This window comes from Lepidochelys olivacea (genome assembly GCF_965140295.1).
Source record: "Lepidochelys olivacea isolate rLepOli2 genome assembly, chromosome: 7".
NCBI classification, from domain to species: Eukaryota; Metazoa; Chordata; order Testudines; family Cheloniidae; genus Lepidochelys; species Lepidochelys olivacea.
The window spans coordinates 48,527,154-48,554,034 of NC_140417.1; the positions used below are offsets into that span (position 1 = coordinate 48,527,154).

Sequence of the window (26,881 nt, forward strand, 5' to 3'; positions counted from 1 at the left end):
ACACCATTATAAATGCTGGAGGAAGAGCGGGATTTGGGGTGGAGGCAGACAGTTTGTGACCCCCCCCAGGTAATAACCTCACGACCCCCTGGAGCGGTCCCAACCCCCCATTTGAGAACCCCTGCCTTATACCAACTCCCGCCGGGCGAGGGCAAGGCAGCAGACATGCCCACCCCCTTGTCTGCAGCTCCCGGAGAAAACAGGCTCCGAACACTGGAATCGCAGAGGACTCTGGGGCTGGGGCACCCGGGACCCACACACAGAGACAGCCAGCGCCCTCTGCCCTGCGACCCACAGCACCCCCTGCTGGGAGAAGCTGGAACTGGAGTAACCAGGACCCCCCCCAGCCAGTGCTCCTGCCCCACTCCCCACAGCACCCCCTGCTGGGAGAGGCTGGGGCTGAAGTAGCTGGGAGCCCCCCCCAGCCAGTGACCCTCTCCACCTCCCCACAGCGCCCTCCTGTGGGCTGAGGCCGGCGCTGCAGCAGTTCGCCGCTCCCCTAACTGGCGCCCTGTGCGGGCTCCGTTAGCCCGGCCGCTCCCCTGGCCCCGCCCTGCCCCGGCGCGCGCCGCCCCCTGCAGTTCAGTAGCAAGCGGCGCTTGGCATGCCAAGCCCGCCGGGCTGTACCAAGTGGTTCCTGCCGACTGGGGAAGGGGGTAAGGACTAGTGCACATAAAAACAACGGTCCCCGTTGCCACGGAGCGTTAGAAACGGCGCAGACCGAGCTAGAGACCGCAGAACTTCCCTCCCGCTTCCGGCCGGCTGCGCGCGCTGAGCCGGTGCCTCCCTGGGGGGGGCGGGTCCGCAGGAATTCCCCCTCCCCTCCGGCTCGCATTGGGCCGCTCCAGCCCCTGGGCTTTTAAAGGGGCTGCCGAGGCCGGCAGCGGCGAGCGGGGTGGTGTTGGGCTCGTGGCCCTTTAAAGGGGCTCGCTGGGGGCTGGCCGGGGGGTGATGGGGAGCTGAGCCCCAGGTGAGTGCGCGCCCGGAGCGCAGGGGAGCTGCTGGGGCCCGCCCGGGGCTGGGCGAGGAGGGAACTTTCCCAGCTACCGGGGCGTGGGGCGCTCCCACCGGTTCCGGCGCGGGGGCTGCCGAGCCCCTCCGCGGCCGGGGAGCGTCCCGCTCTGGAGCGGAGCCCGGGTGGCTGGGAAAGGTCCCCTGTTCCCCGGCTTGCCCTGCCCTGCCCCGCTCCGGCAGCTCGCGGTCTGGATCCCGGCGTGCGGCTTGGCTGGGGGTCCGGCGAGGCGGGCCGACGGGCAGCTGGTAACTCTGGGGAGCCCCGGCTCTGTCCCGGACGCGCAGCTCCGCGTTGTCCCTCTCCCGGCTCTGCGCCGTGCGGTGATTTGTGCCGCTCGCCGGCCGGCCGGCCGGGCTGGGAGCGGATCTGTCCTCGCTGCAGCTCTGCTCCGTGGGGCTGCTCTGCGCGGCTTTGTGCGAGCGCTTGCTCTGCTGACACCCACATTTTTCTCTCCCTCCTCCCCCCCCCCCCAGCTTTGCTATTTGATCTCCGGCGCTTGCTTCCCACCGAGCGGCTGGCCTCGCAGGCTATTGCAATGGAAAAAAGTTCGCGCTGCCCCGGAGCTCGTGCGAAGCCTGTTGCTCAGTGCGCGGAGCTGCCGAACAAAAGGTGGCCTGGCTGGGACAGCTCGGCGGAGCTGCGGCGGGGGTCGCACAGGGGGAGAGGGAGGGATCGGTCGGGAACAAAGCGTGTCCGACCCACCGGCTGCGCTGGTAAGCGAAGGCCCGCACATTCTTGGGATGTTTCAGGGCTTCAAACCTCCGGCGTGGGGCCTGATCCTTCCGGTTTATCGCCAGCGTCAATCCGGAGTGACTCGACCCGAGTGGTCGCGGTCGGCGCCACGTGTGGGGGAGATCGGAGCCAGGCCCTAAGTTGCAAGCTCCCTTCCAGGGAGTTTACGTGCCTGCTGTGTGGTGGGGCCCGGCTCTTGCTGGGGGGACTGTCAAGAAAGCTCTGCTGGAACTGCACCACTGGAGCTGAGCTCTGGAGCCGGCCCTTGGCTGGGGCTGGGGAGGCTGCTCAGCCTGCAGTGCTGACCGGCCTGGGCCTGGGACTGCTCTCAGCCCTGTACCGCTGCTGGTGCTGGAGGGTTTTGTGGCTGGCAGCTTCCCCTCCTAAGGACGAGTCTCTGCTGCCCATCCAGTTGTACTGCGCTCAGGTGGGTTGCGGCAGGTCAGGACCAAAGTGCGGTGGCAGAGCCCTGGGAGTTAGCTCCAGGGCTGGAACAACAGAGGCTGCCGCAGGTTGGGCTCTCGGGGCAGGAAGGCTGGTCTGGGGTCTAAGATACTAGGCTGAAAGGCAGGAGATCTCTGTTCCGTTCCCAGCTCCACTGCAGTCCTCCTGTACGGCCTCAGGCCAGTCACTTGAGCTTTGAGCATCAGTTTCCCTTCTGTATTGTCCCCAGCTCAGAGCAGAGATGCACGAATGTTTGTGAGGCGCTCACAAGGGGGCCAGTGGTAGACCATTGGAGTACCTCGATGGATTGGAGGGGCGTTGGCAAAGCTGGGTTTGTGGGGTTGGGCTAGTAGGGGGGTTTCAGGGGCATTGGCAGAGCTCTACTGCTAGCAGGGTGGGGGAGTGCCTTTTGCCCTACCCTCTTACAGCCTTTTCCCCCGGCAGGCTGTGACCTGAAGCCATCCTGTGACCGAGCAGCCCAGCGAGAGAGAATGCGGGGAGGCTCTGCGCTGGCAGTGCCATGGCTCCTGCTCCTTGCTGTCACCAGCAGCCGTGGGCAGGACGAGAAGCCAACCTTTGCCCCCCTCTTCACCCAGAAGCCCTTCATTGTGGCCTGGAATGCGCCGACCCAGGACTGCAGGCCTCGCTTCAAGGTCCAGCTGGACTTCAGCCTCTTTGACCTGCAGGCCTCTCCCAACGAGGGCTTCGTAGACCAGAATCTCACCATCTTCTACAAGGAGCGCCTGGGCCGCTACCCCTACTACGACGAGCAGCAGGTGGCTGTGAACGGGGGTGTCCCCCAGAACAGCAGCCTCACGGATCACCTGGACCGGCTCCAGGAGGGCATCCGCAAGTACATCCGCTCAGAGGCCAAGGAAGGGCTGGCTGTCATTGACTGGGAGGAGTGGCGGCCCATTTGGATCCGCAACTGGCAGAACAAGGACGTCTACCGCAAGAACTCCCGTCAGCTGGTGCTGTTGCGGCACCCCAGCTGGCAGGAGGACCTGGTGAACAAGGAGGCCCAGTATGAGTTTGAGAGCTCGGCCCAGGAATTCATGCTCCTCACCCTGCAGCACGCCAAGAGCTACCGGCCCAAGCAGCTGTGGGGTTACTACCTCTTCCCGGACTGCTACAACCACGACTACAGCAAGAACCCGGACAGCTACACGGGGCGCTGCCCTGACGTGGAGGAGACCCGCAATGACCGTCTGGCCTGGCTCTGGAAGGAGAGCACAGCCCTCTATCCCTCCATCTACCTAGACCAGGTCCTGGCCTCCTCCGAGAATGGCCGCAAGTTTGTGCACTCGCGGGTTATGGAGGCCCTGCGGATCTCCCACCAGCACCACGACGGCTACTCGCTGCCAGTCTTCGTCTATACCAGGCCCACCTACAGCCGCAAGCTGGATGTGCTGAGCAGGGTAAGGCGGCGCCCGTGTCCCAGGGACCGACCCATTTCTGCCAGAGGTGCTGGGGCTTTACCCTGCTTCTTCCCAGGCCTCTAGCTCTCTGGCTCTGGGAGAGGGTAGTGAGTGGGCTCACCACTAGGGGGCAGTGTGATCATACACCCTCCCAGTATATTACAGCAAAGGCACCAGAACATACCAAGGGAACAGACTTTCCAGTCTTTTCCAGGCCTCATGTGAACTCTGCCACAGAGGGTGGGAGGAACTGGTTCTTCCCACCTTCCAAGGCTTTAAACACCAGCTCCCCAAATTCAACCCCAGCTGTGCCTGGTGACACTTTATGGGGTAGAGCAGGGTCCCAGTCCTGCTTGCCCCTCTGCATCTGAGTGGACTTGCCAGCAGCCCTGTTGCTTGTGCCAGCTGGGCATAGGGCTCTTGCATGGTGGTAGCTAAGTGAGCTGGGACAGGGCTGCTCTGTGGCCCTCCTGGCAGGCTGTGGTGGGAGGAGAGAAGGCTGGGCAGTGGAGGTGGGGTGGGGGAGAATCTTCCTGTGTTAGCCAGGTGGGTCTATGAGATCACACTCCAGCTCCCTGGTCCTGCCCAGCGTTGCCGTGGCTGAGGAGGGCTTGGGGATGAGTTCCTGACCTTACAATGCCCCGGCTGGTGGGGGGAGTGCAGCTGTTGAAATGGGAGCCGTGGCCCTGCCACTGTGCAGGCTAACTGCCGGTTGACAGCCGCCACTTCCCCTTTCTGGATCCCGCCCCACAGGGCCCAGCTTCAGGAGGCAGCCGGAAGACGAGCATGGGTTTGAGAGCCAGGACTCCTGGGTTCCATTCCCAGCCCTCCTGCCTGAGCATAGGCAAATCAGCTAGAGACAGATTTTTCTCAAGAGCTCAGGTGAAAATCCAGTGCCTGAGCTCTCTGGGCCCCAGGTGTGGTGTGGGGGAAAGGTCCCATTTGGGGGGGGGGGGGCATACAGAGCTGTGGTGGGGTGTAGTCTGAAATGATCCCATCCTGTACTATACCCCCGTTAGCCAACCCCCCGCCCAGCGTGGAAGGTCCATGCTGTCACAGGATGCCCTCTGCGGTGCCGAGGATCTCCATTGGGAAGTCTGTTTCCTGGTGCCCTGTGGTGTAACTGTCCCTACAAGAGCCTGCAGGGGGCAGCATGATGGGCGGGGAGGTGGCTGTGGTGGGGGACGAAAGGCAGGAGTGGGAGGGTGGTGCTGGTGCCATTGTTCTGGCCGTCCATGCCTGACGCTTAGTGGCAGGGCCTGCAGATACCCAAGAATGGCTTAATGTATGAAACCATTGCAGTCTCTCCCTGTGGGGCAGGGGTGTGTCCGAGCTGCGAGCAGGCAGGCAGAGGCCAGTATCTGTCACGGGGGGTGCCCCATTGTCCTTTGTGGGACTCCAAGCCGTGCTGTTGGGCTGACAGGGGTGGGAGTGTTAGATCTGGCCCACTCCTGTTGCCAGCCCGATACGGGGATCGAGTGCCAGCTCCGTGGTTCCAGGAGAGCAGTTCCATCAACCTCCCTCCTGATGGGATGGGGCTGTGCCCTGGGTGGGCTCCTCCAGCAGAGCATGGAGGAGCCTCGGGTGCTAGCAGGTGGTGGGCGGGCAGGGAAAGGCAGGCAGGCACCAAGCCCCTTGCAGCAATGGGGGAGGGGTAGGAGGCAACAATCTCCTTTTCTAACTGTTGAGGATGTAGCATGGGGCACCCCACTGAAATGGGGGATGTGGGGTCTCCCAGCAGTTTTGTATAAAGGGCCCCCTTGTAACAGAACCTGTGTGAATGGACTCTGGTCTGAGCCCTGCTCCACTTTGCACTCCTACCCTGCAGGCACTGGGAGAGGGAAGCTGAGCCAAGCCCCATGGGAAACCTCTCTGCACAGAGACTCTGTGGGGTGTTGCAGAGTAGCAGCCGTGTTAGTCTGTATTCGCAAAAAGAACAGGAGGACTTATGGCACCTTAGCGACTAACCAATTTATTTGAGCATAAGCTTTCGTGAGCTACAGCTCACTTCATCGGATGTAGCTCACGAAAGCGTATGCTCAAATAAATTGGTTAGTCTCTAAGGTGCCACAAGTCCTCCTGTTCTTTTTGTGGGATGTTGGTTGCTGAGATGGGGGTGAAAGGGCCACAGAGGCCCCCTGCACCCATCAGTCCATCTATAACGCTCAGTGTGCCAGCTTTGCTGGGCACAGCACCCCATTAGTGGCTGAGTAGAAGTCCAGGGGGCCCTGCACAAAGCCAGCTGCTAGCATGGCTGGGGCTGCGAAGCCATTTCTCTGGGGCGGGCTGGGAGTCCGAGGTTCTCGGGGTCCTCATGCTGTCCTGCACAGCTGGGCAGCTCCTAGTGGTATGGGTGGGGGCTCTCCACCCCTGGCCTTCTGGGCATGTTGAGGGGGTGGAGGCAAGTGGGAGGACACCAGTGACCCCAGCTGGGCAGATTCTTCTCCGCTCTTGGTGATTACGGCCTCCTTTGCTGCTGTCTGCCAGGGCAGCACATGCCTGAATGCTTCCTCCTGTGTCCTGCTGAGTGCGGCTCCTGGCTGGGGCTGCTTCCCATGGGAAGTGCTCCGGGGGCGGAGGGGTCCTTGGGCTGATGGGAGTGGGGTCTCTGTAGGTGGCAGGCTGCTTCTTTCTGGGGTACATACATTGGTGCTAGAGTGCAGCTCACCTCTTAGAGGAGAGGCCTGATCTCGTATGCAGGGGAGGAAGGGCCAGGTGTTCTAATGGCTAGAGTGGGAACTGCGTGCCAGGACTCCTGGGTTCTATTCCTGGCTCTGGCTGTGGAGTGGGGTCTAGGGGCTAGAAGAAGAGACTGCGAGCCAGCACTCCTGGGTTCTATTCTCACTGCTGGCACTTAAATTTTCTGACCTTGAATAAATCATCTTCTGTCCCTGTGCCTCAGTTTCCATTTCTGTAACATGGACACACTAGTCCTCAGGGAGGCAATGAGAGGGCTAATTATGAGGCATTGGTGCTGGTGTTTGGCAAGTGGCTTAGGCACAGCACTGACATGGAGCAGGGCAGCCGGCTGCTGGCCATTCTCCTAAGGAACTAGGGAAATGGGGTCTAGATAGTATTATGATAAAGTGGATGCACAACTGGCTGAAAGATGGTACTCCAGGGTTTGCTGTCAGACTAGGAAGGTGCATCTAGTGGGGCCCTGCAGGGATCAGTCCTGGGTCCAGAGCTAGTCAATATTTTCATTAAGGACTTGGATGAGGGAGTGGGGAGTTTGCCTATAAAACTATGCAGGGGCCACCAAGCTGGGCGGTGTTGCAAGCCCTTTGGAGGGCAGGGTTAGAATTCAAAACAACCTTGACCAATTGAGAATTGGTCTGAAATCAACAAGATGAACTTCAACAAAGACAAGGGCAATGTATTACACTTAGGAAGGAAAAATCAAATGCACAGCTGCAAAATGGGAACTAACTGGCTAGGTGGCTGTGCTACTGAAAAGGGGTCTGGGGGTTAGAGTGGATCAAATGGATGCAGTAGAGTTGCTGCACCCCCCCTCCACAAAAAAAAAAAAGCTAATTTCATTCTGGGGTGTTTTAACATGAGTGTCGTGTGGGAGGACATTGTCCTGCTCAGCACTGATGAGGCCTCATCTGGGCACCGCACTTTAGAAAGATGGGGACAAATTGAAGAGTCCAGAGAAGAGTAGCAAAAATGATCAAAAGTTTAGAAAACCTGACCTGTGAGGACAGGTTAAAAATTTGGGGCAAGTTTCGTCTTCAGAAAAGAAGACTGAGGGGGGAGCTGATACCAGTCCTCAAACATGTTAAGGGCTGTTACAAAGAGGCTGGTGATCGATTGTTCTCCATAGCCCCTGACAGTAGGACAAAGTAATAACTTCCAAGGGAGGTTGTGGAATCTCCGTCACTGGAGGGTTTTAAGAACAAGTCAGACAAACCCCTGTCCGGGCTGCTCTAGGGTGACTTGGTCCTGCCTCAGCGCAGGGGGCTGGACTTGATGGCTTCTCAAGGTGCCTTCCAGCCCAACATTGGTCTCATATCCACTAGTCCACATGCAGCCACCAGGGGCTTTTTGTGGGGCTACAACAGCCTCCTGGACAGTGAAGGGGTGGGGAAATCGACCTCTTCCCCCTCCCTCCCTGTTGTTCCTGGCTGCACTGCTCTGGACCATCTCTGGAGACAGGTGGGGTACAATGCTGCAGGAGCAAAGTGAGTTCTCGACCCGCCCCTTGATAGGGGTTGGTGGGGCTCAGACTTCAGCCCTGGGGTGGTTGGACAGCAGGCTCCAGTGGTGGGACTTCAGGAACCTGGCCATGGGTCTGCAGGTGCTAACCCTCAGCTCTGGCCATGTGACCCCAGCTTCGGGCTCCGGTCACTGGCTCTGGTCCCAGGTTCCAGCTGCAGAGCTGGCCCTTGGTGCTGACCTCTAGCCCCTGCTGTGTGGCAGCAGGCTCTGACCCCCAGCTTCAGCTGCACGGCCCCTGGCTCTGACCACGCAGCCATGGGTACTGACCCCCCGGCTCCAGGCATGCAGGCTTACCACCCCCTTCCCCCATTTGCCTTGGGCCCCTGCTGTCTCCCCTGCATCCATCACCCCAGGTCCTCACTGCCTCCCCCTCTAACCCCTCCTGCCCCCCATCATCCAGGCCTTAATTTGTCCTGGGGCTTGCTGAGAAAAGTGATATTAACAAACATGCAAATATCTCAGCCTCCCAGCTAGCTAATAAGTCTCCTGGGAAAAGTGATATGAACCAACAGACAAATACCACTTTTCACAGCACTATTTTTGTTGAGTCTGCAAAAACCCCACCAACCCTACATAAATAAGTGACTGATTTGGATGTGTAGATGTGCATATTTAAGTATTTTAGGGAAAAGTGTCTGTGGCCACTAGCAAGAGTTGGTGGTCACACTCCGAGGCCACCAAAAATTGTGTTGAGAACCCCTGCGCTAACCTCTCAGTGCTGGCTCCAAGTTTGGATGAATGTGATGTGAAGGGACTTGAATAGGCTACAACCCCTTTGTGAGACTAGGATAGCAGGGGGCTGCTGTGGGTCAGGATTGAGGGGCATTGGCAGGGCTGTGTGGGGAGAGCCGAGGGCGGGGATAGCAAGGGGCTGTGGGTTGGGATTGAGGGGCACTGGCAGAGCTGTGTGCAGGGAGCCCAGGCCTGGGATCTCGGAGGGCTGCAGCAGCTGGGTAAGTGGGCAAGGCCATGGGTGGGGAGGCTGCTCGGACCCCGGTTCTCAGTCACTCCACCAGTCCCACTTGCTAGGCAACTTACTCCTGCAGCCGCCCACCCCCATCCCAGGCAGGAGCTGAGCTGCACACATGCCCTGCCTCCCACCTCTGGTGCTCTCAGCCCATTTCCCTGGCTGCTGGCGGCTCCCAGACGCTTCCCTCCTGCCTGGCTTTCAGTGCTTGTTCCATCAGGCCACCTGCTGTCTCAGCAGCCCTGATGGCCAGGCCCAGCCCAGGAACATGCATGCTGGCCTGGGGCAAGGAAGGGAGGGGCAGGAATGTGAGGAGTACAGGGTGGGGATGCTCCACCCCCACCCCATCACAAAGTGCCTGCAACCAGGCTGGGTGTGGCCCTGGGATATCTCTGGTAACTGGCAACCTTTAACTCCCAGCTGCTTCATGGACTCTGGGTGTGAGTGTGTGTGTGTGGGGGGGGGAGACACTGCTTTCCCTGGTGCCAGAAAGGCAGCCACCTCTGGGGTGGAGCACAGCAGCTGTTCTAACAGCACCCAGCAACAGTGTGGCGCACGTAACGGAGAATCCCGGAGGCAGCTGGACTGGGGAAGAGTGTGGGGGGGAGAGGAGCATTTATGGAGGTGCAGTGTAGGGAGCTGGGATTTGGGCAGCAGAATTGGGGGGAGGGGCCTAGCAGGAAAAGTACCCTGGGATCTTTAATGGCCTCAGGTGGCAAGTTATTGTGCCCAAAAGCACCTGCCTCTAGCACCACAGCGGCGCTCTAGCGCCACCCAGGAGGCCTCCGGTCCTGGCCAGGCCTAGCCCTGCTCAGAGACTAGCAGAGAGGGCACGCCTCCAGTGCAGCCCAGCTGGAGTCTGAGCACCCCACCCCCGCAGGGGATTGACTGCTATGGCACTGCCCTTCCACATGAGCCAGTCCTCCTGCCCCTGGAGTATCCAGGTGGGAGCAGTATGCAGGTTGTTTCGGGGGGCTGCACCTGCCTACCTCCTGCTGCAAGGTTCCACCCTAACCATTGGCCCTGTCTGGATTCCTCCCTTGCAGACGGACCTGGTCTCCACCATTGGCGAGAGCGCCGCCCTGGGGGCGGCTGGTGCCATCTTCTGGGGCGATGCAGACTACACCAAGAGCCAGGTAGGTACAGAGGGAGGACAGCTCCCGCTTCGCCCGCAGCAGGGAAGCATCCTCCTGCCAACTGAGCTCTGGTATCGAACATGGGGAGCACCTCTCAACAGTCCTGCTCCTGCCCCTGGTGGAGTCAAAAACTGAAATGGGATTGGGCCCGGTTCCCTGCTGGCATCTGCCTACTGCAGCCTGTGCTGAGTGAGCCAGGGGCTGCGCACAGCATGTGTTGTGGCCTTCCTGGATGCTCCAGTCTGTGCCCATGAGGTCTGAGCATCCCGTGGTGCCTGACCCCGGGCAATCAGTGGGGCAGAGGAAGCTGCCTGCCTCCTTGGGGCCCTGCTAATCCTGGCCTGCTTGGCATAGGGTAGTGCCACCCCCTGCATGCAGCAATAGTGCTGCCAGCCGCTGGGGATCTGAAGGCAGGTGAAGGAACAATGCTAGCGCCTGGCAAAGCTGTTGGTGTGCCCTGGTGGGCTTGAGCTGCCCCTGGGTTCCTAGCAGGGCCTGCCATGGCAGTCAGTTCACTGCCGCCCTCTGGCTCTCGCTCACCCCTCGTTCCCTTCCCAGAGCACCTGCCAGACCATCAAGGCCTACCTGGAGGAGGAGCTGGGTCACTACATCGTCAACGTCACCACGGCAGCCCAGCGCTGCAGCCAGGCGCTGTGCCAGGGCAGGGGGCGCTGCCGGCGCCGGGACAGCACCGCCAACGTCTTCCTCCACCTCAACCCGCTCAGCTTTCAGATCCGGCGCCGGGGCGAGGCCGACAGGCAGCAGCCGCTGCTGCGGGCAGTGGGGGAGCTGTCTGCCACTGACACCGCCTATCTACGGACCCACTTCCGGTGCCAGTGTTACCAGGGCTGGCACGGGGACGAGTGCGAGCGGCAGCTGAGCACCCACAACAGTGCAGCCTGCCCAGCCTGTGCCACTCTGGGACTCCTGGTGCTGGGGTTCCTGGCCCGTTTGGACTAGTCTGGCCCCTTACTCAGGTCCTCGTGGCAGTAGGCCGTCTCCTGGCGCTTAGCATGGCAGGGACATGGGCGCAATAGGTGGCACTTGCAGTCAGAGCCCCACGTGCCCCTCTGTGGGGCCGACAGACTTGCAACCCAGGAGCCTTTTGTATTTCGTTTAGCGCCAATGTAGCGGATCTATTGGAGGTGGCCCCCTACCTCTGCCACTGCTGAGGGGGTGAGAGGCCCCTCCAGCCTTCCCTGCGGGCCAGCAGAGTGCTTGCAGCTGTGGGGGTGGGAGATGTTCCTGGGCAGTGATGCGGCGATAGGGGGCAGCCCGCAGCTAGGAGGAGCGGCGGGGGGAGATCTGCCCTGGTGTGGAAATACAAGGGCTGTGCCCTGGACTGGCTTCATCCCCCAGGGCCAGGTAGCTCCTTCCCTACTGCTGGGTGTGCCCCAGTGCGGAGCCTGGCCCCATGGTGTGTGGGTAGGGGGGTGATCATCCTTTCCCCAGCTCAGCAGAGGGACAGGGGACTGTCAAAATGAGCTAAGCTGCACAGAGGGTGTGGGGTGCCCCCCAGCTCTACCCTAGGCTTTGTGGGATGTGGAGGAGGGAGGGGATGGCAGGGCCCTTCTCCTGTTGTAAGGAGTGGGGCGGATATGCAGTGAGCGAAGGAGTGTCGGGGAGGCAAGGCCTGGTGTGACAAATACTGCTGTATGTGTCTGGAAACCCCCCTGGGGGCAGAGTTTATGGACTTGGGGAGGATATGCCCTTCCATGCCTGGGTGAGGCGGGGGCTGGGCCGGACGCCTGCCAGGAGCCAGTGCCCTGCTTCTGTCACTGAGAAACCAAAGTTATCTCACCATTAAAGGCGGAATGAGAGCGGGCGGCTGCTGTTTGCTTATGGCGCAGCTCCCCCTTGCCCTGGGAGCAGGGAGCAGCCCCATTTCCCAAGCCCTGCTGTGGGGGAGGCTGGGGCAGGTGCTCCGGGGGCTTTTGGTTTCCATGGGGTGGATTTGGGGCTGGCACAAAGGGACCAGCTCAGTGTAGGTGCCCTCCTGGTACAGCAGGGCCCCTCTTGGCTGGCACAATGCCCGAGATAGGGAGGCAACTCTAGCTGAGTCAAGTCTGGACCATCCATCTCCCACCCCCCCGCCCCTGCTGACAATTCCCTGTTTCTCCTGGCCCCTGGTGTGTGACTCAACAGCCAGCGTGCATGGTACCAAGCACCCTTCCCTCCCCCGCTTACTGAGCTGCCCTCTGTTAGCTCCTGGCACAGGGCAAGGAGACATCTGCCCGGGAGGTCTCCTGCTCCTGTATGGCGTGGACTCTTGCCCTGGCTGGGCTGGGGCTTCCCGCTGGACTGGGTTCCTTTGCCCCTGGGATGGCAGCACAAGACAGCTGCGAGGAAGGCTAGCTTGTGGAGGGAGCACTAGGGCTGGGAACTGGCGTGAGTCATGCCTGCAGCTCCAGGGCCAGGGAGGGGGTGGCGGGCAGCCCCATGTCTTCATAGCCCAGCCCCCAGCTAGGTCATTTATCATTCAGCCTGTGACTTGTTCCATGTACAGAGGCTGGTACCTCATGGGATGCCTGCCCCTTTGCCTGACCTCCAGGACTAGCCAGAGCCCCCTCATGCCAACATGTGTCCATAGAACTGCTGGTGGCCCTGCGTACTGACAGGCCAGGTTCTGCATGGATTCTCTGCTCCTGGCGGCTGAAATGCAGCCAGCGCTGGGGAGGAACGCAGAGGTGTTTTTGTTGCGTGCTGCAATGCCGCATGCTCGTTCAAGGCCAACAGTGAGGAGGAAAGCTGGGGCTGCTGAAACCACAGTGGGGGGGTTTCCCTGGAAGCCATGTGGCTGGGGGCTCAGGGTTTATTACAGGAGGCGAGACCCATCTCTGACAGCTGGCCCTGCTCATGCACTGCGGGGTGTTGCACTGAGCTACATGGCTCACCCCCTGGTGAAGGGCCCCTGCCGTGGATTCTCTTGCTGACAGACCCCAGATCTGAGCGCTGGAAGCTTGGCTCAGTGGGGTGCCTGCTGCTCTGGGATGTTTCCCTTCCCCTTGGTCTCATGCCCCTCGGTATGGTGTGATGCCACTAGGGAGGGGGGCTGTCTTTGCCCACTAGTCTTTGTGTTCTCCTTAAACAGTGCGCATGCATTGGGTGGTACCCTTCCCCTCGCGTACCACCACTGCCCCAGGCCCTGGGCGTGATCACCCTGTGTTGGGACCAGCACTAGGGGAGGGGCCTTGCTTTTACAGCTGGTCTGAAATACAGCAGCACCCAGGGAGTGGCACTGATTGACGGGAGAGTGCTCCCTACTGAGTAACCCCCTCTGCTGCCTGCAACACAGCGCCCTGAGCGCCCCATTGTGCTCAGCAGTGACTGAGGGGAGCGTGCCCCCTACTGAGCCCCTTTGCAGGCCTGGTGCTACTGGAAGGGTCTGGCGGGGCATTTGCCCCCCAGCAACTTTCTAGGGCCCCCAAATTATTGTCAGAAAAGCCAAAACATGCCAGTCTTGATCCTTTCTATAATAGAAATCACAGCGCAATAGCCAGGTGCTAAATTTTACTTTGGTAAACACTTAAAATCCAAGATTTCCTTGTGGTCCATTAATGCCTGGCCAGGGGGCTGTTTCGTGTTTCAGTGACATCCAGGGCCCCCAAAGTAGATCCAGTAATGAGACTCTAGAACAAGGGTTGGCAACCTTTGAGAAGTGGTGTGCCAAGTCTTCATTTACTGACTATAATTTAAGGTTTCGCGTGCCAGTAAGACATTTTACATTTACAGGGGCCAGTGGACGGAACCCCAGACTGGCAGCAGGGGCAGCAGATGGAGCCCCAGACCCGCTGCCGGTCAAGGGTTCTGGCTGCCGGCCCCTTGCCAGCCGGGGTCCCGGCCGCTGGCCCCGCTCAGCCCGCTGCTGGTCTGGGTTCTGGCTGCCGGCCCCTTGCCAGCTGGGGTCCCGGCCGCAGGCCCCGCTCAGCCCACTGCCGGTCTGGGGTTCTGGCTGCCAACCCCTTACCAGCCGGGGTCCCAGCCGCAGGCCCCGCTCAGCCCGCTGCCGGTCTAGGTTCTGGCTGCCGGCCCCTTGCCAGCTGGGGTCCCGGCCGCTGGCCCCTGCCAGCCGGGGTCCTGGCTGCTGGCCCCGCTCAGCCCGCTGCTGGCCTGAGCTTCCATTCATCCACGCAGGCAGTGGGCTGAGCAGAGCCGGCGGCCGGGACCCTGGCTGGCAGCAGAGTGCCACTAAAAATCAGCTTGATGCCGCCGGTTGCTGACCCCTGCTCTAGAACAAGCCCTGCACCCACTTATACTCCCTGCAACACAGCACCAGCTCCGAGTACCCCACCCCACTTCTATAGCAGCTGGGGGTTGTGGGGTGGCCACCCACCCAAGTCTTGGCTAGCCCAGCCCTGCTTAGTGTGTGCCAGCCAGCAGGTGCACAGGCAAGGTTGCTGTAGTATCACATAGTTGGCTCCTCTCTGCCAGGGTCACTCCTGGTGTCTGAGGTTTGTGTGTGTTTTTTCAGGGCATGTGTGTCCCATGATGCTTTGGGGTACGTTTTCGGGGGGCAACAGAGCCCGACAGGGCTTTCCGGTAGCCCTGTTAGAAAAAGTCCAGGCGTTGCAGCCATGGTGGGACCATGGGGAAGGGCCCCAGCAGCTTGCCAAGCTTGGGCCCGTGCCTGGATGGGATGGAGATGGGGTCAGGAGGGGGAGGGCAGCTGAGTGGCTGCCACTTACTCTTGTTACCTACCAATAATTTCAAAGGGGAGACTGGGCCTGACTTGCGTGCGGTGCTGGCCTTCCAGTGAAGTTTGCAAGAATGGCCCCCCTTGTTCCAGGACAGAGATGGGGAGGAAGGGGAAGGAAGAAGAGGGGGGATGGGAGAGATGAGGGGACAGAGGGCTCCGTGCTGACTCCCACCCCTGCCAGGCACCATGCCCCAAAGCACTATGGGACAGAGTGAGGGGAAGGGATTATGTGGGGGTTGAGGCAAGGGTTCAGTGGGGAAGGAGGGGTTTGTGCAGCCAGCGGGGTGGGGGTGAAGCGGGGGAAGGGAAAGGGGAAGGCCATGGGCTCCTTTTGCTGGGTGTCCATGGGGCAGGCCCAGCAGCCCGTGCGCTCTCCCTCCCTGGAGGTTTCCCAGCCCAGCTCCCCTTGGCAATGCTGGCCTCCCTGCTGCCCGGGCATGTGCCTGTACCCCAACCTTGCCCCTCACGCTGTGCTCCCTGCTGGCACTACCAGCCTGCTGCCCACCCCTATGGCTCCTGCTTCCAGCTTTGGCAGGAGCTGAGCTTGGGCAGCCAAAGCAAACACAGCCCAGGCCAGCGTGGGGAAACCTCCCCAGGGCCTAGAGCAGGGCTAGTGCCCTGCCCTGGCTGCAAGGAGGGGACAGCTGCTGTCTGGCAAGGCCTGACTTCCACTGGCTTCTCCAGTGCCTGCACGAGGGGGCCTTCACAAGACCCCAGTTCTGGGTGTGATGGGAGCCTGTGCTGGCCCGAGGGGGAGCCCCGTTGTCCTTCAACACATGGTGCAAGGGGTTAACTCCAGAGAGGGGCACAAGGACCTTGGCACATCCCGAGAGTGGGTACAGCATAGATGGGAGCAGGGCAAGCACGACACACCCTGCCCTGGAGGGCCCATAGGTGCCATTTCAATGATCCACCCAATCTGTGGCCACCCAGCTTAGGTGACCAATGAGATGGTTTGTGTGATGTTGAGACCTGCTTGCTACGGGCAGGCCGGAGCCCCCTCCCCACTCATCACTCAACTGATACTGCCAGCCGGAGCCTCTGAGCAGTCTCTTCACTGGCGACCCTAGGGAAATCAGATCCACTGGTTGCAGCCAAGCAGAGATGCATCCGCTCCCCAAAATTACTGTCCAGAGTGCAACCATTTAGCTGTCTGTTCAGAAGAGGCCTGTGGCTAGGATAGACAGGGCACCATGAAGCCAGGCTGAGGGGCACCGGCAGAGCTGTGGGGTGTGGGGAGCCCCAGGCTGGGCTAGTGGGGGGCTGTGGGTCAGGACTTCAGTGCATTGGCAGAGCTGCATGGGGAAAACCTACAAGGGGCTGTACCGGGAAAACCTTGCCGGGTGCCTGCCACCCTTGTGTCTCATTCCAGCCAGCCCCTTCTGTCCCCTTTGACCAGCTGTAAAACCCAATTCATTTGCAACAGCCCATAGAATGCAGGCTCTGGAGGAGATGCTGGGTTATGACCTGCTCTGGGAGGCTTCACAGCTCGCTAGTGCTTTTCTTGGCCCTGGATTTGCTCTCCTGGGTGCGGGGCGATGCAGGGGTTAGGCCTGAGCCTTTGCTTTCCACTTCCCCATGTGAGCCAAGAGTCTGAATTACTCTCCTCCTCTTCCCCCCCACCCCGATCCGGGCTGATGGGGATGTGTGTGTTTTCTCCCCACCTACCCGCCCCCATGCAGTCTGACCCAGATCACTTCAGACCCTTTGTCCTATGACAGTGAGAGGTGGGTGGGTGGGGGAGCCCTGTCATTTCCATGTTCCAGGGGTGTTTTAACCCTTTTCAGAAACCTGCTGAAATATCAGCTCCTCTTCCCTGGCAGGCGAAATGGCAGCCAGGAGGGTCATTAGCACGGCCTGCCCTTTTTGCCAGTATGGTGGGAGCAGCGTGGCATTCCCCAGGCATAAGGGCATCTCCTCTCCCGACTGCAAAAGCGGGTATGGTGCTGTGCCCAGGCCAGGCTGGTATTCCTGGGCTATGACAACCACAGACGGCTCCAGAAATCATCCCTAGGACAGGCAGTAGTGTTGTTGGCCACTCCCTCTCTGTGCTGTAACCAGAGAGCGGCATTCGGTCTCCACTGACCCAGTCCGTCCTTGGCCCCCCTCTGCCAATGTGCCAACCAGGGGGTCAGTTAGCGGGGATTACAACTCCTGTTACAGGGCTGCCATCAGACAGGACCAAGTTCCGGCCTGGGGCTGGGTTCAAACCAGCACGCCTTGCTCCCTGCCCCAAAGTGTCCTCCTCTGCCTCGGCAATCCTGCCACTGCGAAGGCTCCCGTGTCACTGTCCCTTCCCAGAGTGGACAAAGCAGTCGCCAGTGAGAGCTATGCACAGCTGGGGGCACTCAGTGGCAGGATGGGGAAGGAGAGGTGCAGCCCCCCCACCCACAACTACCCCCCCAACATAGCCCCGCCCCCGGCCATCTTTCAAACTAGGAGACTGTTTTATTTAAGCTGCAGCCAGCCAGTTTACTCCAGCCATGACCCCGCCCTCACTGCAAAGGGGCAGCCTCGCCTGGCGTAGTGCAGGCATAACCCGGGGCACCCTGGGCACGGCCTGGAAGGCCTGCTGCCCGCTGCCCAGCAAAGAGTTAATAGGCTGAGCTGCACGAGTCAAGGCCCCAGGTCTCCAGAAGCTGAAGGCTGGATTGTTTCCTTTCCCAGTCTCCCTGGCGGCCCCCCCACCGCAGTGTAATAGAAACCAGACTCGGCACTTGAGGGGGGCTGAGCTCCGCCGCTTCCCCCCCCCCTCTCCCCCACTGCTGGCCGGCTGCTTTTCTGAGAAGCGTGTGCGAGCGTGTGCTGCCACCTGCTGATCGATGCCTAGAACTGCTCCCCTAACCACAATGGGACTGGACTACAGCCCCCCCCCCCCCGGTCACTGCACCCTTATCGCACACCTCCCCCTGCAGGGCACCCCGCAGCACTGCCCCCCCAGCAGTGCACCGTTATCGCACATCGCCCCCTGCAGGGCACCCCGCAGCACTGCACCCGCAGCACTGCACCCCCAGCACTGCACCGTTATCGCACACCGCCCCCTGCAGGGCACCCCGCCACACTGCACCCCCCGTCACTGCACTGTTATCGCACACCGCCCCCTGCAGGGCACCCCGCAGCACTGCACCCCCAGCACTGCACCCTTATCGCACACCTCCCCCTGCAGGGCACCCCGCTGCACTGCACCCCCAGCACTGCACCGTTATCGCACATCGCCCCCTGCAGGGCACCCTGCAGCACTGCACCCCCGCACTGCACCGTTATCGCACACTGCCCCCTGCAGGGCACCCCGCAGCACTGCATCCCCAGCTCTGCACCATTATCGCACACCTCCCCCTGCAGGGCACCCCCCAGCACTGCACCATTATCATACCCCCACTGCAGAGCACCCCACAGCACTGCATTGTTGTCACACACTGCCCCCTGCAGGTCACCCCACAGCACTGCACTATCAGTCTGGCTGGGCCTATTCAGAGGCTATGGGGCTCAGCAGAGCTGTGACCCAGCCAGCTCACCTCCCTAGGTGGGGTGAATGCTGACAGTCATGTGACTGGTGAATCATGTCACCCCATTGGGCTAGAGAAGGCAGAGGCCTAGAGAAGGCTGCTGAGGGCTGCAGAGTTTGGCAAGGCTCTGGCAGGGAATCATATTGTGCCAGGGGAGCAGGGACTCGAGGCAGGAAGGCCTGGGGGTGGCTGCCCAAGAAGGAGCAGGGGCCAGCACAAAGAAGCTGGGGGAAGGGGAATGGAGGGGAGCCTGGGAAGGGGGAAAAGCTGAACCCCAAGGACGGGCAGGCAGAGGAGTGTCTGAGCCAGCGAAGACCAACCAGACCCTTAGATAGGCCCAGTGTGAAAACTGTTTGGTCTTTGGTTTTGGCCTCGTATACCGGGGATGGGATGGACCTTTTGTTAGGGACTTAGCCAGAGGGCCAAGTCACTGCAACAGTCAAACCAGGCTGTGAAATTATTGAGGAGCCCTGAAGAGAGGGAAACTGAGGCATGGCTGTTGCAGCACCACCCTATGCCATAAGAGGGTACTCTGGGGGCCAGGGCTGGAGCCCCCAATGCTGCCCCCCATCATACACACTGAGGCAGCCTGAGGGGCTGGTCCGGTCCAGTCCTGGGTTTTGATTTGGCCCTTTATGGCCTGCTTTGGATCCAGATCTTGGTTTGGCTTCAGAGCTCCGGTTTTAGGGGTGGCTGGCACCAGGACTGTATGGGATGTGGCCCATCTGGCTTGCACATGTCCACCTCCCCCATCCCGTTCGATGGACCACCTGGAAATGTTCTGGAGTAGACCCCAGCCCCCGAGATTCCCCCGGGACACCGGCTGTGGTTACTGGGATGGAAACAGCCCCCCTTCCCCCCATTATGCTGCCCCTTAAGGCTCTCATAGGCTGGAAAGCTTCACTCATCCCCTTCATCCCAGGTTGGAAGGGTCTGCTCCATCTCACTCCCATGGCCGTTGGCTGGGGAAGGAGGCAGTCTCGGGGAAGGATCCCAGAGCTGGTGAGAGATTGGAGCTTTCTCATAGCAAATTAAGCTCCTGGCTCAGAGAGAGGCATTGTTCTAGCTGAGCTTCCCCCAGCCCCTCCTCTCCAGCCCCACCAAGCCGGCAGGACGTAGGGGCTGGCAGTGGGCTCCATCTGGGTCCTAAGCCGCCTTCAGGGGCCTGCACGGTCATGTTGGGCCCACAGGGACACGGTGCCATGGGCAGAGCAAGGCTGTGATCAAATGTCCTTCAGGGAGTGGGTCCAGCCTGGGGCCTGGTGTTTTATCCTGGCTGCCCCCTTTTTAAATGCTCTCCCTCCTGGAGGTGGCCCGATGCCAGGGCCATATTTCTGGCTTCCAGATCTGATGCTTCGGAAGCCCTGGGTGGCAGTGGGGCTTTGCAGTAGCATGACACCCTCGGCCCAGCTGGGGCGGTAGGGGTGAAGTCTCAGCACCAGCGGCTGTGCAGAGCATGGGGATGCAAGGATTCCTTGGGGGTGGAGCTTAACCACCTCAGGACAGCATTTCCCATGAGCCTCTCTGCCCTTGCCCCTGCTTCCCCATCCCTCCCCCCAATCAATTTGCATCGTCACACCAGCCGGACATTTATAAGCAGGTCTCCACTTTCTTCAGTTGCCCCACTGACGCTGCAGGAAGTGGGGCAGGAAGGGAAGGGGCCCGCCCCATGCTGCGGGGACTGACTCCTGTGGCTTGAGAAGTAGCCTGGCTAATTTTGGCTGGCTCCACTTTGTTACACCGGATCCTGGCAGGGCTAGTCAGCGTGGGCCACTGCTTCTGCTACTGAGATTAGCCGCAAGGATATGGGCATGGTCCACGTCCAGCCCCAGGACATGATTTCCCTTCCCTGCCCATGCCAGCTGGCCCCCAGCTCTGTGAGCTTCCTCGGAGCAGTGCCCTATCCATGCCAGCTGGCGCCCAGTGCGGTGAGCTTCCACGGAGCAGTACCCTGCCCTTGCCAGCTAGCCCCTAGAGCTGTGAGCTTCCTCAGAGCAGTGCCCTGCCCACGCCAGCTAATCCCTAACACTGTGAGCTTCCTCGGAGCAGGCCCTGCTCACGCCAGCTAATCCCCAACACTGTGAGCTTCCTCGGAGCAGTGCCCTGCCCACGCTAGCTAATCCCTAGCGCTGATAGCTTCCTTGGTGCTGTGTCTTTGTTGCTGTGGCTTGGATTCTGGCCTTGCAGTTTAGCACTGCAGCTCTGACCCATGTTCCATTGACCCCATGCTATCCCTTTGACCCCTTCTCCTTCTCTCCCCCCGCCGGTAAATCTTTAACCTGGGCACAGAGCAGCCAACCCAGGGCTCTTCCATCCCATCTGCAAAAAACTGCTTCCCTTTTGGAGCAGCGGACCTGGCAGCATGGCCCAGCATTTCCTTCACATGGGGAAAACACACCCCATCCCCCTCTGAGGACAGGAGCGCAAGGAAAAGAGGGAGGGGCCATGCTGGGGTCCTGTTCAGTTCGGTATCTCCTAGGGCAGGGGTCGGCAACCTTTCAGAAGTGGTGTGCCGAGTCTTCATTTATTCACTTTAATTTAAGGTTTCGCGTGCCAGTAATACATGTTAATGGTTTTTAAGGTCTCCCGCTATCAGTCTATATATTATGTAACTAAACTATTGTTGTATGTAAACAAGGTTTTCAAAATGGTTAAGAAGCTTCATTTAAAATTAAATTAAAATGCTGATCATACGCCACCGGCCTGCTCAGCCCGCTGCCAGCCTGAGGTTCTGTTCACCTAGGCCAGCAGTGGGCTGAGCCGGGCCTGTGGCCAGGACCTCGGCTGGCAAGGGGCCAACAGCCAGAACCCCAGACTGGCAGCGGGCTGAGCGGGGCCGGTGGCCGGGACCCCAGACTGGCAGTGAGCTGAGCGGCTCAGCCCACTGCCGCTTAGCCCCCTGTCGGTCTGGGGTTCCGTCCGCTGGCTCCTGCCAGCCAGGGTCCCGGCTGCTGGCCCCGCTCAGCCCGCTGCCAGTCTGGGGTCCCAGCCCTGTCTACATAGAGTAGGTACCGACCTTCTCCCTGGTTCTGGCCATTCTCTTCCTCTCTCTGCACTCAGCTGAGGGTGGGAGTGCACTGAGAACAGAGCTGGGGGTGAAGGAGCAGGCTGGGGGTTGGGGTGCAGGGTCTGGCCAGGAGCTAGAATGAGGGAGGGAGCTCAGGGTTGGGGCAGGAGGTTTGGGTGTGGAGCGCTTACCTGGGCAGCTCCCATTTGGTGTGAGGGTTGCAGGTGGGAATGCGGGTGTGTGTGTGCAGGATCTCCCATTTGGTGCTCAGGGTGGGGGTGGGGATGTGGATGTGGGGGGGTGCAAGAGACAGGGCATGGGGTGTGAGGGCTGGGTATGTGTGGGGGGTGCAGGAGTCAGGGCAGGGGGCTGGGGGTGTGTGAGGAGGGTGCAGGAGTCAGGGCAGGGGGCTGGGGGGGCTGGGTATGTGTGGGGGGTGCCAGAGTCAGGGCTAGGGTTGTGGGGGGGTGCAGGGGTCATGGCACGGCGCTGGGGTGTGTGGGGGGTGCAGGGGTGAGGGCAGAGGGCTGGGTGTGTGTGAGGAGCGTTCAGGGGTCAGGGCAGAGGGCTGGGGGATGTGGGGGGTCCAGGGTCAGGGCAGAGGGCTGGGGGTATGTGAGGGGGGTGCAGGGGTCAGGGCAGAGGGCTGGGGGTATGGGCTGGGGTCGTGGGGTGCTCCCAGCCCCTGCCCTGAGGGACTCACGGCAGGGGGCTGGAGGGGCTATGCAGATTCCACCCCCTTCCCCAAGGTCCCCGCAGCACAGAGCGCTGCGGCTCCTCCGCTTTTCCCTCTCCCCCTCTGTAGCAAGGGCCGTCAGCTGATCGGCGGCAGGGAGGGAGAGAAGGAGGGGCAGGAACCCAGCAGGCTGGGGAAGAGGCAGGGGGAGGGGGAAGCTTGCCTGCCCTGCAAGGAGAGAGCGGTGGGGGGAGAAGAGTGGGCCGGGTCGGGCAGGATTTTTAATTGCACGCCCGGCAGACAGCAGCGTGCCATTAAAAATTGGCTCGCGTGCCGTCTTTGGCACACGTGCTGTAGGTTGAGGACCCCTGTCCTAGGGGAAGAAATGTGCGGGGGAGGGAATAGGACCCACTGACACGTCAGCCAAGGTCATGGGGAGGGCAGAGCTCCGGAGCCAGTGCCAGGCCTCCCACCGCAAGTCCTTGCGAAAGCCAGCAGTTTGATCCCAGCCCTCGCTCCTCTGCGGGGAGAGTCTGGGAGTTATTAGGAGGGAGGAGGCTGTGACAAGCCAGCAGGAATTAGCTTTGGAAAGTTGACAGCACTCGGCTCCCCTGGGGGCAGCAGGAATCCACCCTCCGTCTCTCCCAGCTTCCCCATCCCTCGGGGGCTGCCCGGGCTTCCACTGAGATTTCACTCTCCCAATTTGAGGAGCAGGGCCCCCAGGAGCTCTCCCGAGGCCTCAAGGTCTAGAGGCCAGCCATTGGCAGGCAGGCTCAACATGGTGGCCGCCACGTTCCTACTGCCCTGGGCGTGCATGCTGAGCCTGGCCCCGGTGGCTCAAAGCACGGCAGGTGGGGGCCCTGTTCTCTGGGACCGCCCCTTCGTCACGGTGTGGAACGCCCCAAGCCAGGAGTGCGGCACGAAATACCATGTGCCCCTTGACCTGGGGGTCTTCGATGTGGTGCTGAACCGCAACGAGTCCTTCCTGGGCCAGGAGATCGCCCTCTTCTACAGCAACACGCTGGGCCTCTATCCACACTACACCCCGAAAGGGACAGCGGCCAACGGGGGTGTCCCCCAGAACGGCAGCCTCCAGGCCCACCTCGGGAAGGCGCGGCATGACATCCAGGCGGCTATCTTGGAGCCAGGCTTCCGGGGCCTGGCGGTGATCGACTGGGAGAGCTGGCGCCCCGTGTGGGCTCGGAACTGGGATGCCATGGAGCTCTACAAGGAGAAGTCCCAGGAGCTGGTCCGGGAGCAGCACCCCGACTGGCCCCCAGACAGGGTGGCTGAGGAAGCTGAGGAGGAATTCGAGCAAAGCGCCCGGGCCTTCATGGAGCAGACCCTGGCGCTTGGCAAGAGCCTGCGGCCTGGGGGCTTCTGGGGTTTCTACGGCTTCCCCAGCTGCTATAACTATGATTTCAAAGCTGCCAACTACACAGGGGAGTGTCCCGCCGTGGAGCAGCAGCGGAATGAGCAGCTCGGCTGGCTCTGGAACCAAAGCCGGGCGCTCTACCCCAGCATCTACCTGCCCAAGGAGCTCCGGCTGACAGACCAGGTTGACAAGTTCGTCCGGCACCGTGTGGCCGAGGCATTTCGGGTGCAAGGGCAGACGGGGACCGGCAGCCTCTCAGTCCTACCTTACACCCGCATCCAGTACGACTTCACGGAGGACTTCCTCTCGCAGGTGATGCCGCCCCTCCCCAGCATTGCCAGGCTCCCCCAAGGGCATGCCACCTGCTCACCTCTGCCGAGCTCCCAATGGCCCAAGTCTGGCCTGTCCCAGGGGCCTGTGGGGTCGGAGCTGGAGCCCACTGCTGCTGAGAGAGGGGGCACCAGGCAGGACATGTGGGAGGGCATCCCCTAGCTGCCAGGCAAGGGGGCTGCAAGAGGCAGAGGCCAGCTTTAGGGGCGGGGGTGTTTCCCATCTTCTAGCCCAGGTCCTCTCCCCCATTGCTTACCATTGTCACCCAGGGCCAAGGAGCAGCTGTTGGTGGGGAAGGGGTAGAGGGAGGAAGTCTGGCAGGATGAAGTCAGTTTGGCGGAGTGGGGGGTGGAGAAGCCTTGGAGGGCAGAAGGGGGATCCATAGGGATCCCAGCGGGAGATGTGTGAAGGACAAGGGCCATATCCGGGGCCATGGGTCCAGAGGAGAGTGATGCTTTCACACAAGACAAAGGTCTGGGCTCCTGGAGGGTTTCTCTACATTTGGCCTGTTTCAGGCTATTCCCCTGCCTTTTCCTTGCACGTCCAGGAAAGAAAATACTCCCAACTCAAGCAACTCTTCGCCACGCTCCCCTCCCAGCTTAGCAGAGATCTGTCTTTGTTACACTGCTGTGGCCGCAGTGGTCCCGAGTGGTTAGCCAGCAGCTGGGGCCTTGCTGGGTTGTTTTTGAGTCAGGTTGTTTATTTGCAAAGAATGGGCACAAAGTCCAGCTTCCCTGAACAGAAAGAAACAAACAGCCGGCAGTTTCCTTACTGAGAAATCCCCAGGCCTGCCTCTTCAGTCAGTGCTGGGCCCACTGAGCTCTGACCCTCTGCTCTCTCAGGGCCATGACCCCTCCCTGCCTGTTGGCCACCTCTGCTCTAGCACCCCCTCACAGCTTGCCAAACCAGCCCCTAGCCCCTGCATTTGCCATCAGCCTGCACAGCTTACCTTCTGATCAGGGCTTGTCATTGCCTTGGATGGTGGCTTCTGTTGTTTCCAGCTATGTCACTACATAAAGGGGCTTAATTGCTCCTTCCCTTTAGCCTGCAGAAAGGTCGCTTTAACCTGGAGTGTGATTGTTTGTAGATCAAAGCCCCGCTTGCCGGCAGTCATTAACACCTGTCAGCTTTGCATGTGGGCAGCGAGGCCATGGCACTATCTTTGACCCACCCCGCTCACCTGGAACAGAACCACAGAGGTTCCTCAATCTGGCTTGAGGCTGCGGGTGCTGGTGGTTGTCTCCTGTTGTGCCGGAAGGGGGAGATCTGTGCGGGAAGGATGCATGCAACAGCCTTCAAACCCTCCTAGATGTTAGTAGCTGAAGCTGTTATCTTCATGGTGATTCTCTGCTTCTTGCAGGAGGACTTGGTCCATACCATTGGGGAAAGTGCTTCTCAAGGTGCCTCAGGGGTTGTGCTGTGGGGCAGCGAGGATTACAGTCACTCACGGGTGCGTTACGTGGGGGGCTATGGCTGCTTCCAGGTTGGGAATGGGAATCCTGGCTGGGGTGTGGATGCTCCTGCACTCAGATGATGGGAAGATGTCGGGGGGGGGCTCTCGCCTGGTGTGCGACTAGCAGTTCCCAGGTGTGTGTGATGCTGAGAGTGGGAGCCCTGGGGTCTGGCTCCCCCTGCACTCAGGAGCTGGGAGGGTGGGTCCCGGGGGGACTGTGTGGAAGGGGAGCACATCAGGAAAATGGGCCCCTCCTCTCCCCTGAGAGAGCCCTGCCTGGGCCTGTACTGTGTCCCCCCTACAGGAATCCTGCCTGGCACTGAAGGAGTACGTGGACAGGAGCCTGGGCCACTACATCGTGAACGTGACCAGCAGCGCCACGCTGTGCAGTCTCACGGTGTGCTCCAGCCATGGGCGCTGCGTACGGCGGGCTGGGCACCCCGATGCCTTCCTGCACCTCAGCCCCTCCAGCTTCACCGTCCGGAGGCACCGCAGCTGGCCCCACCTCCGCCTGCAGGGACAGCTGGCAAAGCAGGAGCAAGCCAAGCTGGTGGAAGAATTCAGCTGCCAGTGCTATGCTGGCTGGGCAGGGACCCGGTGTGAACATGAGGGCAACCGAGAGTGAGAGCCTTATGTAGCCCCATACAGCCAACCCCTGAACCCCCCCCCACATGGCCCCCATGCACTCTACCCCAAAATGCCCCTCCCCCCCATGGCCCCATTACACCCACATGGCCACGTCACCCTGAAACACGCTCAAACACCAATATGGATACAGTCTGGGATGCAGTTAATTCCTTTCTGTCATGTACCCCTCACATAGTGTAACTCTGTGCTTCATGACAGGAAACATGCATGATATGTGGAACCCCATCATAAACCGACATGTAAGTGTCAGATCCATCCTATGCTAAAACCACCTCACAGGGAGGTGTGTACCATGTATAGAGATCTCTGTCATGTCCACAACGGAGAGAGTCATAGCCCAAAATGTGTGCTGTAACTAGCAGCATGCAAGGGCTACTGCGGTGTAAGCCTCCTGCACTGAACCATTCAGTGTGGCTGTTAAACAACCCCTGCCCCATGGGCCCATGCACCCTACGTGGCCCGATACACCCCACCCCTGGAACACACCATACGTATACACAGCGCCAGGCAGGGTAGCAAAGTGCAATTCAAAATGACGCACAGCACCTGGCTGAAGCGATCATTCCAAAATAAAAATAAATCACAGACTAGAACCTTGCAAAGAATTCACATGCCACCCTCAAGAGCCAATCAAATGGCTTTTTGTTTGCACAAGTGTAAGTGTGTGATGGCCCCCTCTTGGCTGATACCCTGGGAACTGAACAGGAGACCTCCAGATCTAACCACATGAACAACTGAAAGCTTGAGCTGAAGAGTCCAGGTGTCTTAGCAGGGCCTGTGAACTGAATGACCCATCCCAGCTGTGGATGTACTCCAGGACTTGATTTGAACCTGCAGCTTATTCCATCACTGCTACAAACCTGAACTGAGAACTTTGCCATTACTGTATGTAATTGATTCCATTTAACCAGTTCTAGCTCTCATCCATATGTCTTTCTTTTTATGAATAAACCTTTAGATTCTAAAGGATTGGCAACAGCGTGATTTGTGGGTAAGATCTGACTGGTATATTGACCTGGGTCTGGGGCTTGGTCCTTTGGGACCGAGAGAACCTTTTTTCTTTTACTGGGGTATTGGTTTTCATCACCATTCATCCCTATAACAAGTGGCACTGGTGGTGATACTGGGAAACTGGAGTGTCTGAGGGAATTGCTTGTGTGACTTATGGTTAGCCAGTAAGGTGAGACCGAAGTCCTCTCTGTCTGGCTGGTTTGGTTTGCCTTAGTAGTAAAGGACCCCCAGCCTTGAGCTGTAACT

The 26,881-nt window shown here is 60.2% G+C and overlaps 1 protein-coding gene across 1 annotated transcript; it reads left to right on the top strand.

Annotated features, from left to right (window-relative positions):
- The first annotated feature begins 1,477 nt into the window (after window positions 1-1,477).
- On the top strand, window positions 1,478-26,590 carry LOC311524229 (uncharacterized protein). Its single transcript, XM_084635115.1, has 8 exons — window positions 1,478-1,728; window positions 2,636-3,609; window positions 9,844-9,933; window positions 10,492-10,892; window positions 19,931-20,063; window positions 22,366-23,505; window positions 24,884-24,973; window positions 25,281-26,590. Exons 1-8 carry the CDS (start codon window positions 1,551-1,553, stop codon window positions 25,599-25,601), a joined length of 3,327 nt encoding a protein of 1,108 aa, XP_084491241.1. The 5' UTR covers window positions 1,478-1,550; the 3' UTR covers window positions 25,602-26,590.
- Window positions 26,591-26,881: the final 291 nt, after the last annotated feature.